The 20922-nt window shown below is 41.0% G+C and overlaps 1 protein-coding gene across 4 annotated transcripts in view; it reads left to right on the top strand.

Annotated features, from left to right (window-relative positions):
- TNFSF13B (TNF superfamily member 13b) overlaps positions 1 to 20566 on the top strand; it is a 30147-nt gene extending 9581 nt beyond the window's left edge. For 2 of the 4 annotated variants that reach the window (XM_070471426.1, XM_070471425.1), the window contains exons 3-6: positions 7580 to 7636; positions 15406 to 15518; positions 15605 to 15755; positions 18905 to 20566. In XM_070471426.1, the coding sequence (XP_070327527.1) occupies positions 7580 to 7636; positions 15406 to 15518; positions 15605 to 15755; positions 18905 to 19041 (458 nt within the window). In that variant the 3' untranslated portion in view covers positions 19042 to 20566. The remainder of the gene's footprint in view (positions 1 to 7579; positions 7637 to 15405; positions 15519 to 15604; positions 15756 to 18904) is intronic. The other 2 variants (XM_020911373.2, XM_020911372.2) reach the window with 1 other exon arrangement.
- Positions 20567 to 20922: the final 356 nt, after the last annotated feature.

Here is a 20922-nt window from a genome sequence, read left to right as displayed (position 1 = left end):
GCTTCATCCCAAGCCCTCCAAAAAATCAGCACCACTTTCTTCCCTCCCCAGGCCCACTACTGTGCTGCCATCGTTCTGAATTCACCAGAATTGAGAGGCTGCTTCTATTAGTATTTTTAAATTCTTCAAACACATATACCCATTAGTCAGAAGCTTTTAAATTTTCCTTGGGTTTGTTTTGGTTTCTCCACTGACATAAATGCTTTTCAGACCAAATCGCCCACGTTATTATGTTTACTACCAGTCAACAGCTGAACCTTGACTTTCAGCCTGCACAGAGACACATGGATGAGCTTTCTCAAGCACAAAATAGTGTTAGGCAGGCCCCTCTCAAGATTAAGAATTCCTAATATTTATTTTTTCTGTTTTATACGAGGTCAAATATAAACTTTTCAATTTAGCTCTCCAGAAATTCTTTTAAAACTCTTTCAACTCTTATTGTTTCCTAAGCTACAAACAAGTAACTTAACAAAATTTGCTGGTAAGGCAAACTGCTTATCTCTGATAATAAAACTTTATAACTGTTCCCACCCTTCAAATTTGGTACTCCCACTCTGATAGAAATGTTTACCCCAAAACCATGACTTCTTGGATTTCTTCATAAATCTGTGTCCAGCGTTAGGTCAGCGTGTGCATCTTTAAGGGGTTTCTCCTAATTAAATTTTCACAGCCACTGATTATTTATCCAAAACTAACTCAAGCAAGGGATTTCCTAGGGGGTGCTAGTGTTTAAGAGCCCCCCATCAATGCAGGAGACTAAGAGACGTGGGTTGGAGAGATCCCCTGGAGAAGGAAATGGCAACCCGCTCCAGTGCTCTTGTCTGGACAATCCCATGCACAGGGGGGCCTGGTGGACTCCTGGCGGGCTACAGTCCATAGGGCCACAGAGAGTAGGACACGACTGAAGTGACTTAGAATGCAAGCAACTAGTAAAATATATATCAAATTCCTATATTTGTCCTGACTTCCGTATACTGAATGTTAGGCATCACTTTCAGAGTCCTCATTTTTAAAACATGTACAGTGTAATGTGTAAGAAGACAGAGGACAGAAGAAAGATAGAAGAAAATGAAGGATGGACATCTCATTCAGACTGAAGAGCTTGGAAGAAGTTTCTTGAATGAGATGAGTGAGGAGAACGATGGGAGTAGGACATATGGACAGAACATGTGCAATGGGAAAAGTTCAGTGTGGGATGCTTGTCATGGGAACCATACACAATGTGCAATAATTGCATTATTTACAGTAGTTTCTATTAGATTTAGGTTTGTTGAAATAATGTATAAGAAGCTGGATTCCGGTTTGAAAGGGTTTTATTCCAGCACAGAATGCAGTACAACAGCTATTTGTTTTTAATTGTTAAGTCATATCTGATTCTTTGCGACCTCATGGACTGTAACCCACCACGCTCCTCCGTCCACGGGATTTCCCGGTATTCCCAAGAAGGCTGCAGTGGATTGCCATCTCCTGTTGCAGGGGATCTTCCTGAGTCAGGGACTGAACCTGCATCTCCTGCATTGACAAGTGGATTCTTCACCACTGAGTCATCAGATGTTAGCAATTCCATGAACTGCCAAGGCTCTTTGGCTGATTAACGGAAATTTGAATGTCACACTTTAAAAGGTGGCTTTCAACCTCAATCAGTCCAACCACTATTCCAATTATAAAGTTGGTTGGATTTTATTATATCAAATATTGAGCGATACTAAATGATTTCTGCCCTGAAAGTTCTTATTTTAGGAATTCTCTCTTGTAAACTAGTTTTGTCATCAATATAATGTATTGTTTCAGAAATATTTTTCACATGGTTTAATAGTATGAGTGAATTTTCTTATGCTGTAAAACTATACTTAAGATTAATCATTTGTGTTTCTCAGATTATGATATGTAATATATATATACATAGATATACATGGACATATATATATTTAGAAATATGTGTCTCCCCATTGACAGAAAAAGGTTTTAAAGTATGCTGCTAAAAAAATAATAATAAAGTATGCTGCTGCCTTGCTTAATTAAAAAGAAGTTAAAAAGATAAACTATCCTCAAACTCACATAATTCCCCTTGATTATAGCAGAGGAAAGATGTATAAAAGGCATTTGAAAACCAAACACCATCAATTAATACTACAATTGTTATTAATATTATGTTTCTTATTTTAGACTATGCATCCTCAAAACTCTTGTGGTTGGATATCTATGCTATTGGGAGATCTAAAAAAACAATGCTGCCCTTTTTTGACCCACTTTTTGTGAGCAATAATCTATAGATCAGTCTAAGATCAGCTCTATGTCAAATTGGAAAGAAAGTCCTAGAAGACTTAACTGGAGATAAGTTGTTAATAGATACCATATGTCCTAAAAAGAAATTTCCCTGGTGGCTCAGACAGTAATGAATCTGCCTAAAAAGAAGACAACCCAGGTTTGATCCTTGGATGGGGACGATCCCCAGGAGAAGGGGATGGGAAGAGTTAAAAGATGAAGAGGTTAAGGGCGCTGATGGGGTTGATGAAACCTGAGTGGCATCTAACAAGGACAGGATGGAAGGTTCTGTTCTTATTTCCAAGAATGTGTGTCCTTGAAAAGCCCTGTGACTTTCTCCAGAATAAGGAAAATTAATGAAGAGCACTAACTTCAGTGAGTATAATTCAAACCCTGCTATTAAACTGTCATTTTAATGTCCCATTTTCTTTTCTGAAAGTTTTTTGAAATAAAAATTTCTCTTCATTGTATATTTTCTTCTAAAAGTTATATTTCTGCTACCGTGCAATAAAATAGGCCATTGGGTTTTTAAACAAAGATTTTTTAAATATATGGACCATTTTTTAAGTCTTTACTGAATTTGCTACAATACTGCTTCTGTTCTATGTTTTGGTTTTTTTGGTCACAAGGCATATAGGATCTTAGTTCCCCGACCAGAGATTGAACCTGCGCCCTCTGCACTGGAAGGCAGAGTCTTAACTACTGGACAACCAGGGAAGTCCCCTAGACCTTTGTTTTTCAATGTGTAGGCTGTAGCCAAGTGTTAGTTGGGCTCTGGAGATTAAAGTTCAGGTATTTCATATCCGTTTGGTAGTTTCCAGACATCACTCACTAGGTAAACCCCTTTCGGTCTAAACAGAGGTAAATCTCCTACAGGCGTTTAATGGAAAAGGTCAAGGAGAGGGCTCATCGAAATAGTGTTTCTTTTTTGTTAAGGAATTTATTTATTTGTGGCCATGCTGGGTCTTCGTTGCTGAATGGGCTTTTCCCTAGTTGCGGCGAGTGGGGGCCACTCTCCATTGCGCTGCGTGGGCGTCTCGTTGCAGCGGCATCTCTTGTTACGGAGCGTGTGCTCTCGGGTGCTTGGGATTCAGTAGTTGCGGCGTGTGGGCCCGGTCGTCGTAATTGCCAGGCTCTGGACCACAGGTCCAGTAGCGTGGTGCATGGGCGTAATTGCTCCGGGGCACGTAGGATCTTCCCAGATCAGGGATCAAACCCATGACTCCTGTTTCAGCAGGTGGATTCTTTACCACCAAGCCACCAGTGAAGCCCTGAAATAGTATTTCTAGTGTTTCCTAGGTCTCTTTATCTGTTCCCTTGGCCTTCTTTCTCTCATAGCATCCTCCCATTGTGCTCCTAGTTTATTTGGTTCAATACCATTAAGAGCAATAATGCTCGTGCTAGTCCTACTAATAGCCAGGACTGACTTCGAAATTATTTTGTCCCAGGTATGCTACAAAGTGTTTCAGGTGCGTCATCTCACGAAATCTTTAGAGTATGCATGTCCATGGCAAAGGAAAGATGGGGATTTTGGAAATTTGACTTTGACTTGTGTCAACGTCCTCTTCTTTTTCTGTCTGGAGGGAACATTAGAGTTTCGCATGCTCCAGTTGGTGCCTGCATCCCTCACAGAACTTGTGTGTCCTCATTCCTCAAGAGGTGTTTGCTAGAAAAGTAGGTGTAACACGGCAACCGCAGACACTGTGCTTTTCAGTCTTGAGAGGCTTCGGGTGTTCCGAGGGTCCCTTCTTCCGCGCTGTCCGTGTTCACAGCTGTTCGGCCTGTTCTGATCGTGTCCACGTGTGCTGTTGCCGAGGGTCTGCTGTACCAACTGCAGCAATGAGTCCCATGTCCCTGCTGCGCAGACACTCCTGCTATTGTTTTCCAGCTTTAAAAAAAAAAAAAGGCACCAATGATCCTATTTACAAAACAGAAATTGAGTCTCAGACGTAGCAAGCAAACTTATGGTTTTCAAGGGGGGGGTGTGGTGGGGTAAACTGGGGGTTTGGGGTTGACATACACACACTGTTGTGTATAAATAAGGGGCTTCCTGGTGGCTCGGGAAGACCCCCTGGAGAAGGCAATGGCACCCACTCCAGTACTCTTGCCTGGAAAATTCCTTGGATGGAGGAGCCCGGTGGGTTACAGTCCATGGGGTCGCAGAGTTGGACACGACTGAGCGACTTCACTTTCACTTTTCTCTTTCTGGTGGCTCAGAGGGTAAACAATCTCCTGCACTGCAGGAGATCTGGGTTCAATCTCTGGGTCAGAAAAATCCCCTGGGAGAAGGGAACGGCCACCACTCTCGTATTCTTGCCTGGAGAATTTCAGGGACAGAGGAGCTTTGAGAGCTACAGTCCATGGGGTCGCAAGAGTCGGACACAACTGAGTGCTGATACCTCCACATGTAAACGGATAATGAATAAGGACACTGTGTAGCACGGGGAACTCTGTTCATCAGTCTGCAATGGCCTGTGTGGGAAAAGCACCTAAAAAAGAGCGAAACGTGAATGTATTAGTTGCTTAGTCGTGTCTGTGCGACCCCATGGACTGCAGCCCGCCAGGCTCCTCTGTCCATGGGGTTCTCCAGGCAAGAATCCTGGAGTGGGTTGCTATGTCCTCCTCCAGGGGATCTTCCCCACCCAGGGACTGAACCCAGGTCTCCAGCATTGCAGGCAGATTTGATAGTTTACAGTGAACAATGTTGGATTCGTAATCTCCGAAGAAGAAGATTTAGCTTTGGGCCCAAGGACCAGGCTTGATCACTCAAGAGCTTTTGTGTAGCAGACTTTTATTAAAGTATAAAAAGGGAGAGAGAAAGCTTCTGATGTAGACATCAGAAGGGGGATGGAGTGTCAGCAAGGGAGCTGTACACTTTTTGAATTAGTTATTACAATGAATCAAAAGAATGTCTCAAGGTTGTAAAAATTTTACCAGACCCACTCCCACAATTTTCATTTTAGGATAACAGGATTAGAACTTAACAATAGATGGATCCTACCAGACCCTCTCCCGTAATATACATGCTAAAACATCAGGATTAGTCAGAAGGTTTTCAGGAAGGAGAAACTGTCTTCAACCAGGATACACTGTTGTTATATAATCCCTAGTACAGAGTTTAAACTGAGTTGTGTAATCATCAGTTCCGGGCTTAAATTAAAAAAAAAAAAAATGTTTTATGTGACTAAGACTAGGAAATGTAGAGGGGGAAAAAAAATGTCTGTCATTTCCTCCTCCTTGAGAATTCCAGACCCCTATCTCCTCCGTGGGGACCCCCGACTTCTTATCAACCTGCCTAGGAATTGACTCTCTCAGATTCTTTACCATCTGAGTTACCAGGGAAGCATATGTATAACTGACTCACTTTGCTATACACCTGAAACCAACAGAACACTGTAAATCAACTATACTCCAATAAAAAGAAATTAAAAAAAAGAGCCACAAGATAGCCAAAATGTTCTGCTCCTATCCAAACCATCAGATTAATATAAAAATGTATTAGAAACATCTTATGGTTAAAAAGGATTGCAGTTTTTAACATTACAGTTCTGCTTTAAACACCAAAGAAAATTTCCTAGCAGATTTTCTTATGTGATCACTGTCTTTAACAGCATTCTATTTAGGCCTGTGCATTTGTATAGCTTGAGTATCGTAATTATTACATCTGTTATTCCATGGTTTCTGCTGATGATCTGCAATGGGAACTCTCCACTGTGTTAATGAGCTCTTAAAATGTATATATTGTGAAGCATGTTTTTAAAGCATTACTTTGAGTAAGAGGCATGGTATAAAATAATCTAAACTAATATTTTCTTAATTTAAAATAGGCACACTTAGCTCCATATTCCATGTTTTTCATAGATACTGCTGTGCTTTCTTTTCCTACAGACAGAGTACCTATTTTGCTTTTAACCTGAAGGCACTGTCTTCATTTAATAGAATAGCTATATATTCTTTTGGACTTCCCTGATAGCTCAGTTGGTAAAGCATCGCCTGCAATGCAGGAGACCCCGGTTTGATTCCTGCCTCAGGAAGATCCGCTGGAGAAGGGATAGGCTCCCCACTCCAGTATTCTTGAGCTTTCCTGGTGGCTCAGCTGGTAAAGAATCCGCCTGAAATGTGGGAGACCTGGGTTTGATCCCTGGGTTGGGAAGATCCCCTGGAGAAGGGAAAGGCCACCTTCTCCAGTGTTCTGGCCTGGAGAATTCCATGGACTGCATAGTCCATGGGGTCTCAAAGAGCTGACTATGAGTGACTTCATACTGCATATTCTTTGGTGCACTCCGTGGAATATTCTGTATGCAATGTGCAATGTGAATAGATGTGAGTGGATGTGTCCCAGATGCTTTACTGGTAATGCAGCTGCCTAGGGAAATCTTCCATTTTCTCTTAAAAAGATGTCATAGCTGTCCTTCTCTTTCTAGTCCCAAACATTTTACCAAAAGCCTTACTTTGGCTCCAGAGTGAAACAGGCATGATTAAATTCAGGCCCTGTCACTTTCTATCCCTGAGGACTGGACAAGTTGTTTACACTTTCCAACATGTCATTTCCAGTATGTAATTCTTAGGATTTTTGTGAAGTTTGGATTTGTACTAGCTCAATAAATGTTAGCAATTATTTTTATTTTCAGTAATGTTAATAGTGGTATTTTCAGTACTAGTGAGTTATGATTTAATGCTAGATTTTTTTTTTAAACAAAAAATCATTTTAGAGTAATCTGATTATTTGGCTCATATATTTGAGGGAATTGGAGAAGAAATGACAGTAGCTAAACTTTCTTTCTCTACAGGCATATGTTTTAGAATAAGTTCAGCTAAATTGTTTAGATGGGATTCCCTGGTGGCTCAGAGGGTAAACCATCTGCCTGCAATGGGGGAGGCCCAGGTTCGATCCCTGGGTCGGGAAGATCCCCTGGAGAAGGAAATGGCAACCCACTCCAGTACTCTTGCCTAGAAAATTCCATAGATGGAGGAGCCTGGTGGGCTACAGTCCATGGGGTCACAAAGAGTCGGACACGACTTCACTTGTTGGCAAAATAATTTTTTAAGGTACTATATTTTAATAGCATAGAGTTTTTCTAAAACTTGAACTTCAATTATATACATATTGCATTTCAAGTACAAGTTATATTGAAATCTGTGGGCATATTTCGTAAAGTAATTTTAAGGACAGCATGTAGGCAGGGCAGAAAGTGTTGATATAATTGATTAGGGGCCATTGGAAGAGTGGGTTTGTAGCTTTGTATTCTTGGCTGTCTTTGTTTCCTTACTATTTCTATTCATGTAACTAAGATGATGTATTTTTGCTTTTCAGTCACTCAAGACTGCTTGCAGTTGATTGCAGACAGTGACACGCCTACTATACGAAAAGGTAATCAAGTATTCACAGGAACTTTTCCACTTAAGAATTCAGTTCAGTCCAATTACCTGTACATTTCATGCCCCAAAATTGTATTTGAACTCCCTCTCAGATCAATGATCTGCCTCAAGACTTCTTATAATCAGATTTAAGATAATAAATTCATTTAAAATGATTGGGGAATAAATATTCAGGCCCCTATAATAACCTAACAAAGAGAATTACCTTTAGGACACTAATACTAAGAAATTTTAAATAATTAGCATGTGATAAAGCAAAATTAATGCTAAATCAAAGTCAGCTTTTTATTTAGAAATGATTTTGGCTTCTATAATGCCTCAAGATCATCTTCAGAAGTATTCATTCCCCTGTTAGATTAGGTCATTGAATATTTTGATAGGATGAAGGTAAAACTGAACATATAGACATTTATATTAATTATCAAGAAGTATATAACATGTACAAATAAATGTAACATTTTTGTGATAAATCTTCAGTGTGAAATGATTACTTTATAGATTACATGTACTGGTTAAAAACATACAATTTCCAGTTACAGTGTGGGCACTGGGGCTTATCAGTGAATAATGCATATGTGAGTCCCCATTTTCACAGAATTTACCTTCTATGAGGGGAAAACAGAAAACAAACAAATGAACAAGTAAAATCTATCTTGCATCTGTATTTTTCACTGTGACTTTATCGTAAATGTAACCCGAATACTAAAATACTTGAAATTCGATTATTACTTGTTTGACATTTTCCAAAGTCCAATGTTTGCAACTTTTATTAGGTAGCAAATTGTCTCCTAAGAATTAAAATAGAGCCTGAAGAAGATTCGAAGGACCAATGAAAAATTATAACTTGGAAAAGTGTTGTTTTACACATTTGGCCAAAACCAGAAGTGCTGTTCGTCACACACTCAAGGAGGCGGCTGCCCCTCCCCTGCCAGCTTGCGCTGCACAGATCCGAGGTCTCCCCGGCGTGGGGGCCGCTCCACGCTGACCCTCCCTGGGGGGTCCCGGGGCTTATCTGGACCCTTTTCCATGTGATGAGTTGTGACTCCAGTAAATCTCGACCGTGTAAATAAATGTTAGTGTGTGCGGACGTTTCTGCAGTACTGCTTGACTGCATCCTTGAAACCTGGCATGTTGTGTTTTTTCTGCCATTTGTCTCAAGATATGGCTTCGTTGGGGCTTCCCGGGTGGCGCTAGTAGTAAAGAACCTGCCCGCCAATGCAGGAGATACAAGAAACGCGGGTTGGATCCCTGGGTGGGGAAGATCCCCTGGAGGAGGGCATGGCAACCCACTCCAGTATTCTAACATGGAGAATCCCATGGACAGAGGAGTCTGGTGGGTTATAATCCATAGGATCGCAAAGAGTTGGACACGACTGAAGCAGAGCCACTTAGCACACACATTGCCTGGTTACACAAAGAATTCTTTACCTTAAAAATGCAATACTTATTTTGTTTTATATTGAATGTCAACTATTATGGTAGGTAGAAAAATATTTCCTCAAATGTGTCCACACCATAATCCCTGAAATCTGTAAGTTTATTGCTTTATCTGGCGAAAGGGACTTTGAAAATATGATTAAAATAAGGAATTGGGGCGTATTATCCTGGATGACGTGGGTGTTTCCAGGTGGCACTAGTGGTAAAGACTCTGCCTGCCAATACAGGAGACCCAGGTTCAATCCCTGGGTCAGGAAGACGCCCTGGAGAAAGGAATGGCTACCCACTCCAATATTCTTGCCTGGGAAATCTCACCGACAGAGAAGCTTGGCGGGCTCCAGTCCCTGGGGTCGCAAAGAATCAGTCACGACTGAGTGCGGCAGGCAGAGATCCCCATCTAATCTCCCAGACCTCCACCAACCCCCTGCTCTGGACTTGGGTGGCCCCAGTATAACCACGGAGGCCCTTCTCCAGGGGCTTAGGGGGTCAGAGGCAGAGGAGGGGAGAATTCAGAGTGATGAGACGGCTGCCTGTGGGGCCGGGGGGCCGCAAGCCCAGGAAAGCAGGCCAAGTATAGAAGCTGGGGGAGCCAAGGGCTGGACATCCCAGCGTTCAGAAGGAGCACGGACCTGCCAGCAGCTTGACTTTTGCCCAGTGAGACTTCTGATGTTTGAAATGAGAGATGATGAATGTGTGTTGTTTTAAGCCACTGTGTGTGGTAATTTGTTACAGCTGTAATAAGAAATTAATGACGCTCCTCTGAATCAACTTTCCCTGACACATAATGGGCCTTTTAAGACTGCAATAGTGCCAAGTGGTTGTTCTGCTTGAATTTTTCTTGCTTTAGTTATGTCTCTCTGGGTTCTAATTATGTATATGCTGGTGATTTTTTTTTTGGCTGTGCCGGATCTTAATTGCGGAATGTAGGGTCCCCTGTCTTCGTTGCAGCAGGCGGGATCTTCAGTTGCAGCCTGCGGGCTCTAAGCTGTGGCATGCGGGATCCAGTTCCCTGTCCGGGGATTGAACCTGGGCCCCCTGCATTGGGAGCACGGTCTTAGCCACTGGACCCCCAGAGGAGTTCTTGCACTGTTACTTCTTTACCTGTTTTTTTATTTCCTATACTGCTAGAACTTTTCTCAAAGTCTTAATGCTTTCTTTATTTCCCTCTCATTTTGTTTTGTGCAGAGCCTATTTTTCCCTTCTGAAACTTTTATGTTCTTCTAAGTGAGCTTTTTTCCCTCCTAATTTCCCGAATCCTCTTAGCTGGCAGCTGACACGGCATTGTCTGTAGATTCTTGCACGTATACGAGAGACTCATCACCTTCCGTGATTGATTTTTTGCTTTCTCCTTGTGAACTTTGCTGCCTTCCAGGCCTTGACCATTTCCTCGGCTTCTCCTCCTGACTTTCACGCCCAGCTTCGGCGTGACCTCTGTGGCTTCCGGCCTCCCTTGGAGTTGTTTTGGAGGATGTGGACATCAGTCTGCATCAGATCACAGACATCAATCTGTTTCTTGCAAGGCCTTACGGGAGGTGGAAAAGGAGAGAGGCGATTCCCACGGTCAGGTTGACAGCGGAAGTCTCTTTCGGTTTTTCAACATAATGACTTCATAGAGGCAGTGATGAGATTTAATCCCACAGTAGAATTTGACATTTGATAAGTCCCTCCTTTTATTAAAGAGATTTGACTGCTGACTTTTATTTCGGGCTGCCCTGGGTCTCCATTGCTGCGTGTGGGCTTTCTCCAGCTGCGGCGAGAGGGGTCTGCTCCCCCGTTGCGGTGTGCAGCCTTTTCACGGAGGTGACTTCTGCGTTCAGAGCACAGGGTCCAGGGTGCGGGCTCGGTGGTCGTGGCGCACGGGCCCCATTGCCCCTCAGCGTGTGGGATCTTCCTGGGCCCGGGGTCGAATCCGTGTCCCCTGCGCTGACAGGCGGATTCTTAACCACTGGACCATCAGGGAAATCCTCCCTTCTTTTCAAAACACGTGCTCTTCTTGGTTTGTTTCTCCAGCCATGTTCCTTGCTCTTTTACCCACTGCTTTTTTTAAACTTTTAAAAAGGTTCCTTCACTGTGGGTGTTTTTCAGACCTCTGACACAGCCCCCTTATCTTCATTCTGGTTTCTTCCCAGCCTTAAATCCTCTATGTCGTCACGTAACAGCCATGTGTGATGGCCGCAATGAAGATCTTTAGTCCAGCAGACTTTCCTGAGATCCAAGCCTATTTATACCTCTGTCCATTGAACACCTCTTCCCGAGGATCTTGGTGACATCTCAGCATGAATTCTAGACTTTTCCCCTACATCTGGTCCTCTTCCTGTATCCCCTGTTCCAGTAAGTATGCTGACTGTGCCTTTAGTTGTTCAGTCTAGAATTCTGAGTGTCATTCCTGACTGCTTCCTTGAAGCCAGTGCATTAAGCTCAAAACTTTATTGGTGATTCCTCATATACGTCATTTGAGCTGATCTGTTTCTCTTCATTTCCCCTTCACCCTCCTGGTACAAACCCCCATCATCTCTCACCTCGGCTGGTTTCCTTGCCTCCAGTTTTGCACTTTTCTCAACTGGGAGTGACAGGGCGGTGTTTCTAAAACGCAGACGTAATCATTTTTCTCGACTGCACGCAGCCCTGCGGGGCCTCCCGTCTCCTTTCTGGTGGCCCAGGCTGCGTGGCTCTGCCTGTCTGATCTCTTTTTCTGTGGGTTTTCCTAGTCCTGCCTCAGCTCCAAAGTCCTATGCCTACTGTGGATCTCACTGCCAGACGTATGTGTCCAAGTAAAAAGTAAATCCCTGTTTCTTGACTTGGCTCACTTAATCTGTCTTCAAAAATATTATCAGTATCTTCCCCTTTAAAACTATTTCCAGGAATTTTAAGATAATAAAATAGAAAATCAAGAGAAGTAGCCAAGTGTAATAGCTGTGATTGACAGCTGCTGTCTGAAGCCTTTATGGTTAATTATTTAAGGAAGTAACACTGGAAGTATAAATAATTGGGAGGATGTTTCCTTTTCATAAAATAGAATAAAAAACAAACATTAGCAAAGTAGATCTGATTTTCCTATAAAAATGTGTTGTCCTAAAATTTATCTACAAGTCTTTCACATATATCAGAATAGGAAAGATCTACTCTCTTAAAAGCAGGCATTTTCAGAAATACATGTGAATTATTTTTATATTTGAATACTGTCATTTTAATTTAATTTTGCATATTAAGGTACACAGTAACTTGTTAAGTTTTCAAAGACATTTAAATACATCAAGTATTTAAAGCTGAGTGGAGCTGGGAAGTTCACACTTTATATACCAAAATATATTCATATTTTAGCTGTTGAAAACAAAATTAAGCATTAATGCTCCTAGTATTTACCTTCATTGACTGAAATGAAACCCCACAATATAAGAACTGTGAGTTGAGTTTATTCAGTGTCTTACTGAGGACTATAGCCCAGAAAACAGCCTCTCAGACAGCTCTGAGAAACTATTTCAAAGGAAGGGAGAAGCCTGGATTTATGTAATTTTTTTTAATAACAAAAGATTACTGCTAATCACAAAGAAACAAAGAAAAGACATCTAAATTCAACGATTTTAGTGCTTTTCTATGTACGAGGAGGAGGTGCAAGAATATGGGGTCATTGAAATCTTTCCTTTCCACATTCTTAAATATCTACTGTAAGGAGTGATTCATATTAGCTTAGAGAAGCTTTCTATAGAATAGGCATTTAGTGCATGTTTTCTTGTTAGCATGTATCTATCCGTGGTCTAACTAGCATGCAAAAAAAACCTAAGTAAGGTTTAATGTGTAGAAACATATTATGTATGCTTAAGTTTATAATTACTTTACATTTTAATTGATTTTTTAGTGTATTTTCTTAAATTTAAAATTCACTTAGCAGCACAAATTGATGGAGTGCACACTGTGTGCTCGGCTCCATTCTTGGCCTCTGGGTTTCCAGCTGTCCCTGTGGGAGAGTCGTTGGCTTGGCCTCAATGTCAGCAACATGGATCTATGCGTGCTCAGCTGTGTCTGACTTTACAGCCCCATGGACTGTAGCCTACCAGGCTCCTCTGTCCATGGAATTCTACGAGCAAGAATACTGGAGTGGGTTGCCATCCCCTACACCAAGGCATCTTCCCAACTCAGGGATCAAACCCACACCTCTTGCATCTCCTGCACTAGCAGGTGGATTCTTTACCACTTACACCGGATGGAGTGTAATCCGTGTGTGTGTGTGTGTGTGCATGCTCTCTTGTATGTGGGCAGGGTTGGGGGAGAAATGTACACAGTACACAAAAACAAGTAAGTGATTTTTTCTCATTAACAAGAATATTTCCAGCAAGATAAGATGAAATGCCAAAAATAAAAGAGAAAATAAGAATATAAACCTAATAAGGACTTGCTTTTCTTTCTCTTCTGACAATATAGCAGTGAGATTTGGTAAGAACTGGATAACTTTATAGGTATAAGTATGGTATAGAGAAATGGGGGATCAATGTAAAGTAAACAAATTTATAGTCGATAAATATGTCTAGTCAGAATATAAACATGCAGACATAAAAATACGTGTTTCACTTCAAGATTTCATATTACCTCTCTGATGGAGAGTGTTTCATTTCCCAGAGATTCAGCAACCAGGTAGTAAGATGCTTTTAAAGCATGGACTGCTAATGACTAATTGCATAGTAACATGATTAGGATTTCTTTAAATACATATTTGCTGCATTTGGTTTGGGTCAGGCATCATTTAAGGCCCTGAGGAAACAGCAGGGAACTAAACATGAACAGTCCCCAAGCTCAGAGAAGTTGGAATCTAAGATATGTGTGGCTCTGAAGGGGGAAAGGAAGCCCTCTGTGGTCAGAGTGTCAAATAAAACGTGAAAATAATTGCCTTCAGTTATCAGCTTGTATTTATAATTTTTAATAATAACAACCCTGATATTAATTCTTCCTCATGTTTTCAGAACCCTTCGTTAAAGAATGCTGTGGGCACATGATCTCTAAACAGAATTTAAAGCTACATCATTATAATCTTTTCCCCAGAATAATGTAGTATGAAAACAGGCGATGATGAGGTTACCTCTGTTCTGTGTAACTGGGGGGGTCTTTATTGGCGGATTGTCGTTACCCAGGGTGGCACCAGATGGTTTTCACAAGAGGAAGTGGCTTCTCAGAGACCATCTTTGGGAACAGAAAGTTGGGGGGATCGAACTGCTCCCTGTATGGGAACTTAGGAGAGGAGGGGTGAGCTGTAGGGGGCCCCCCCTCCTTGCTGCCTCATCTCTCCTTTCTACCACCCCCGCCCCCTGCCAAAGAAGGGTAGAGGAAAATTTTCTTCCCCCCCAACAGAATCAAAGAGAAACTGCAAATCTCTATCGGTGTGTTATTCAGAGACCTTTCTTTGGCCTCAAACTCTCCCATCCAGACTAGACATTATTATGAAAGTTGCTAAAATACAGAAGGAATCAAAACCCCAGACATTACATATGAAGTGCTTGCTTTCAAGTTCCTGTATCTGATAGCTGGCCTGGGTGAGTATGTAAATGATGCTGCGAAACCGCCGGAGGATAGTCATTTTTTTAAAAGATGAATGTCTCCTCTAAGTTTCAGACTTAGGTTAGTAACTAAGCATGTTATCAAAAGGTATATGTGTCAGGTCCAGCTGCTCACCACTCAAAAGCCAAAAACCAAGCCAGTTGGTGGAAAGGAAAGTTTGCCTTATTTCAGATGCTGGCAACTTGTGGGGAAGAGAGGTGGACATCTGTCCACTCCCCCCTCCCTGACAAACGGGGGTGAGAGCATTTATTGACAGAGTAGGTGGGGAGGGCTACATGCAGAAACAGCGCAGCCGTCTCTGACAGGCATCTGCAGAGTGGTCCTCAGCGGTCTGACCAGCGTCTTCCTGGTCGTTTCAGGCACAGTCTTCAGTCCCCGGCGCACCTGTCCCATTTCTCTGCGGTCAGTTCTCAGAACTGGGGCAGCTCGTGTCCTGCTTCAGCCTGGTCATCCTCCACCCGGGGTTTCAGTGTCTATAAGACAGCTCACAGTGTGTGGCTCAGAATATTGTCTATAGCCCTTGAGAAAGAGCTACATGTCCTTGACGGTCTTAATGACCATTATTATTTAGTCTCCTTAGACTGTTCTCCTGTGTTGCAGCATTTCTCACTGCTCTGATTAAACTTATTCTTTGATGAAAGTCTTCCGCAGAAAAAAGGCAGGCAGAGGACAAGGTCGGGGGGCAAGGATCATAGAGTCCTGCTCTGTTTCAAGTGGAGGCGAAGAACTGCGTTTCTCAGTGGTTTTCTTCCTTAAAAACCGTTCTCTTCATTGCAGGAGCATACACCTTTGTTCCTTGGCTTCTCAGCTTTAAAAGAGGAAGAGCCCTAGAAGAAAAAGAGAATAAGATTTTGGTCAAAGAGACAGGCTACTTCTTTATCTACGGTCAGGTAGGTTCGACCCTGCGCCCACTGCCCCCGTCCGATGCCCCCATTTCGTGCTGACTTCTGACAGAGTTCTTTGGTTTGTTCCCCAGGTTTTATACACCGATAACACGTTTGCCATGGGACACCTAATACAGAGGAAAAAAGTCCATGTCTTTGGGGACGAACTGAGTCTGGTGACTTTGTTTCGATGTATTCAAAACATGCCTGAAACACTACCCAATAATTCCTGTTACTCAGCTGGTAAATAATAGTTCTATATACATAGACAGAAAGACATTCCTCAGTATACTGCGCAATTTTTGTGATCTCGAATGATAAGTTAGTCTGTTTTGGTAGAGACAGATGCAATCATTACTTTAGATTTTAATTTAATTATTAGCTAACTAATTCATAATAAGTCTATCATTTTTATATACATTTAGAAAGGGCAGTAGCTTCACAGTGATCCACTCTAGAACGAGCTGTGTTCTCTTGGAGCTGTGATAAGAGTGCTTGCGTCGTAAGAGAATGATGACCTATGCCAGGCACATCCAACCGTGCTCCCTGCTCTAATGCTCCTTGAGGAAAGGGGGTGGGGCCTGAGACACAGAGAGGTAGGCACCTTGTCCGGGGCTGCCCAGCTGGTCAACCCCAGACTCGGTTTCAATCAGCCAGTCTGCCCCGAGCGGGAGTCAGGGAATCTCGCCTCTTCTTTACCTCTCTCCTGTGGAAGAAGTGCCCTTTGGCCAGTTTTGAATGTCAGGTCCAAAGGCACTGTTCTCTTCTGGGGTCACTGGCCACCAGATGGATACGGCTGGGATGCGAAAGGGTAGGAGTGAGCCTGCTTTTCAGCTCAGGGCCAGAGGACTGGAGAGAAAAGGGAACGTGCGAGCTGTCTTCATTTCAGATCTGTTGGGGCTGTAATTGCCATCCGTTATTGTTGTTGTTCAGCCGCTAAGCCATGTCTAACTCTTTGGAACCCATGGACTGCAGCACGCCAGGCTCCCCTGTCCTTCACTAATATCCTGGCGTTTCCTCAAATTCATGTCCACTGAGTCAGTGATGTCATCCAACCGTCTCAGCCAAATGAATTGCCGTCAAAGCCTTCATTTCATTTGGGGGTAATTTCAAACTAACCAAGGCCAGTACTTGAAAAAACAGTTGCCTTAAACACATTTATTTATCTCTGGTGGCTGTGACAACTCCACTCCTGACCCCAAGGAAGGTCCCCCCTTCCAGACAGCATGAATGACAGTGTGGAACATGCGGTGGGGGTTGGCTGTGTGATCTGAACCTGTGTATTCCAAAGGCACTTACTGACAAATGCACAAGGAATCAAGACAGGAAGGATAGCAGAGACGCTGGTCATCCTGGACCTGCAGCCATAATAGCTTTGACGGGGTGTTGAGGAAGTTTGCTTAGATTTGAATTCCCTAATTTTCATAGAGAACTGTTACCCTGCAGCCTGTGGTAACCAGTATTTCTTGTTGCAAAATATCTATAAATGAGGTGAGGTCACTTCAGCCTGTTGTCTATTTACATTAATTAGCACTTAGAGCTTTACAACACACTCCTTTATAAATTTTTCTGATCATCAGCTCCTCCATGTTACTTTCTAGCCTTATTTTTTAAGAATAAATAACTTGACCTTAAAGATATTTCTCAGTGCTAATAGCTTAGCATCACTTACAAAAAGGGTTCTCTAGGAAATTTCAGGTTTTCAGTTTCTATCTGTTCTAGAGCAAATTTGTTTTAAAATCATTAAAAGCTACACATTGGTGTATAAAGTGTTTCCACAATAATCTGAAAAAAATTAAAATGGTCCATTTGAAGAGCCCAGTATCACACCAAGGAACCTTTCTTGTACATGAAACTGAATCTTAATTCATTATGTCATTAACAAATTAGCGATTGCTACCATCTGGAAGAACTGAAATAGCCAGTAACTCAGTGTTGAAATTTTAAGTAGGACCTACTTTGAAAAGTAGCTAATTCACACCGACTTTGAGAGTTACTGTTACCAAATAATCTGTGATCTATAGCCTTTGTCAAATTATTAGATTATCTTGAATATCTGTGACTATGACTAATCCATTCAACAAATCACTTCAATCTTTTTTTTTTAACAACTTAATGTAATCATCAAATGCCATGCGAATCCTGAAAGAGTGCACTTCACCCTTAATAATATCTAAGTTCTGTTACTATCTGTCTTGGTCTGTTATCAAAAAACAAGATCCTGGAAGACAGACTCTTTGATCATTCTGATCACTGCCCCATACATGTCTGCGAAGGTGTCTGGAATATCTGAAATGTTCAGTGAATAAACACTCACTGGCTGTAGTTGGAGGAAACCCAGGTGTCTGGGGCTTGACAGTGGAATTGAGGTTAAGGTAGATGTGTTTCTGTAAATTCATTTTCATAGCTTGCTCATGAAACAGGGCAACTGCTTTTAAAATTATTAGTTGAACGTTTGACAATTTAGTTGTGTCAATATGTTGTTTGTTTGTTCCTTGGTTTTCTTCTCTGCCTCTCCTCCTCTTAATTTTTTTATTCATATTTTTCTTTTAAAATGGGGTCAGGAATGACTTGATATACTGAGTGTAGTTCCTGAGTTGCATTTTGTATTCCTGAATCACAGGCTACCTTATTGTAAATTAGGCACATGCAGATTAATTGATCAGTTCTGAGAAGCTAATTATCTTGTTACTTTTGATTATAAAGACAGGTCATGGTCATTTAAGGAAACACAAAATATAAAGGACTATAAAAAGCAATCTGAGTGACTACTAATTCCATAGTCTTGACTCTACAGAAAGACTCTGTTAGCAGATGTGTTTTGTTAATAAGTAGTGTTTTGTTTTTTACTTTCTAATAATTCACACATTATATGCACATTTGAAAGCATATTTAGGGCTATGCAGTGTGTGTGTACGCATATTTTTGTATTTTTATTTAACATTATTTTTTAAAGTTTCCCTTGTCAGTAAAGTGAAGCAAAGCCACTTTTAACTTTATAATAATTCCATCTTGGTATGTGCTATGATTTACTAAACTTTTATTCTTATAGTTAGACTTTTGGTTCATATTTGGATGCTCCGTTTTATCAACAGTAGGTGATATTGGGTTGACATAAAGTTCCCTCAAGTTTCTCCATAACATCTTGCAGAAAAAACCATGCAAACATGTTGGCCGACCCCACACATTCGTGTGTCTGTTATAACTCCTTCTGCTCATTTCTTTTACTATTTTTTAAAAAAAATTTTAGGCAAGTAGAATAATAACTGGTCTAGAAACCCACTGCTGTAATGTGAAAAGTGAATGCCTGTGTGAAATGTTTTTCCCAAAACCAAGTCGTTGTCTTTAACGTTCTGCCCTCCCCTCTTCTTTACCTGCACAACGGCTTCAAGTTGTTGCCCATCATCCCTCTGCAGGCATCGCGAAGCTGGAGGAAGGAGATGAACTCCAACTGGCAATACCCCGGGAAGATGCTAAGATATCCCGAGATGGAGACGGCACGTTTTTTGGAGCCCTGAAGCTTCTGTGACCTGCTCACACCTTGCGTGTGGCTGTTTTCTTCCCTTCTCTGTGCCTCTAGAGAGAAAGCACTTAACTGGAAATACCAGAAGGAAAACAAAGTAGTTACCATAGCCTCTTCTGGGAGCTGTTTGTTTGGTTTGCTGCAACTGGACCAAAACAGGAAATTTAACAGACAACCACAGCCAAAGGGTGTCATGTGAATTACGAGAACTAGAGCCCATTTACGGAAAAATAGAATTAGTAAGACTTACACTATAATGCCACGTTGAACAACTTAGTGCTTCTTGCCTTGGAAGAAGCACAAGATTCAAAGGGGCGGTAATCGTTTCTTCCAAAATGATATTCCACTGTTTGCTGGGCAACAGAGCCTGTGACTGTAGGACATGAAGACATCTGGGGGGAAATCTCAGGATTTATCCTCTATTTTTATGTTAAATACCCTCTTCTATTAATACTGAGGAAATGGAAAAAAATGTAGAGAAATCTTGCATTCTGTACATGAAAAAGTAACTAAAAGTTTAAATTTAAATATCGTATTAGATAATCGGACTCAAAATAGGATACTGGTACTATTTAAGTCTTTTAGGTTTATTTCAAGTTTGCAGTTCTAGCTCTAATATTATACGTTACCTGCTGGAACACTCTGTGACATGTTTCACAGAAGGGAAATCATTCTTTCATGTGCCTACACTTCAGAGTATTTTTTACAGCTAATTTCAGTTACTTCAGAAACTTTTAATATAATTTCAACTCATGCATGTAAACGTTCATTGAAAAAAGTAACCCTCGTGGTTTTTCATAAAAATAAAATCTGCCATAGAACTTAATACAGTCGTAATAATGTAATATCATCTCCCTATACTTCCTTTCTTCTGTTTTAAACTGCTGCTATTGTAGTTCACATATCCCAGCCTTTAAAAAATACTCATGTTAATAGCTTTACAGAAGTTGAGGGTTAATTAAAGCTCTTGGCATCCTGAGTAGGGCATGTACCATGTGTTATTCTAAAGACTGTTGTTGTTGGTATTGTTCAGTCACTGAGTTGTGTCTGACTCTTTGTGACCCCATTATCACATGCCAAAAGACATTGTCCTGATTTTCGGTTTATAAAGAACCATTTTTGAGAATATCATAATACTTATCTTTTATAACATCATTTGTTTCACTTATCTTTTTAAAATGTCATCAGTTTACACAGTTAACTTCATTGTTTAAACCGATGGAAAAACAGACCCTCGTCTACACTAGCTTTCCCCAGATTACATTAAAGTATTTTTAAAGGTATTTTTTTCAAAACAAACTTGTTGGTATTTCGTGTCTAAAATTAAACTTTGTTCAGCATTCTGATTCCTATAGTTTCAGCTTTGGGGTTAAAATAAAATATGTTCTGCAATTTATTTGTTTTACAATATTATAATGAAAAAAGAAGTGATAGGTGGGGTAGAAGTTTCGATACTAGAAGGAAGTTAGAGCGATTCTTAGTGCTGCTGCTAGTTGGATTGCCAAATAAAAAACGTCAGTGCTTTGCCTCATTTTTGAATTGTTTGTTTTATACCATTCATCTTTTGGTTTCTCTCGGTAACACTGAATGTTGTCATAAAAATTAGGTGCACAAAGCGAATGATATTCAATATCCTGTGATAAACCATAATGGAAAAGAGTATGAAAAAAAATGTATATATGTTTACAATTGAGTCACTCTGCTGTATAGAAATTAACACAATATTGTAAATCAATCATACTTCGATTAAAAAAGACTAAAATGATTTAAAAAATTAGGTGCATAAATGATAAAACATTATAAAGTAGTGTGTGTATGTGTGTTAGTTTGTGATGTAAAGTATCTGAAATCATAAATATGTTTTTTTATTTCAAAAAGAATTTGTTT

This window comes from Odocoileus virginianus, chromosome 8 (genome assembly GCF_023699985.2).
Source record: "Odocoileus virginianus isolate 20LAN1187 ecotype Illinois chromosome 8, Ovbor_1.2, whole genome shotgun sequence".
Lineage (NCBI taxonomy): Eukaryota > Metazoa > Chordata > Mammalia > Artiodactyla > Cervidae > Odocoileus > Odocoileus virginianus.
Note: the sequence above shows the minus strand (reverse complement) of the source record. Positions and strands in the feature narration are given on the sequence as shown.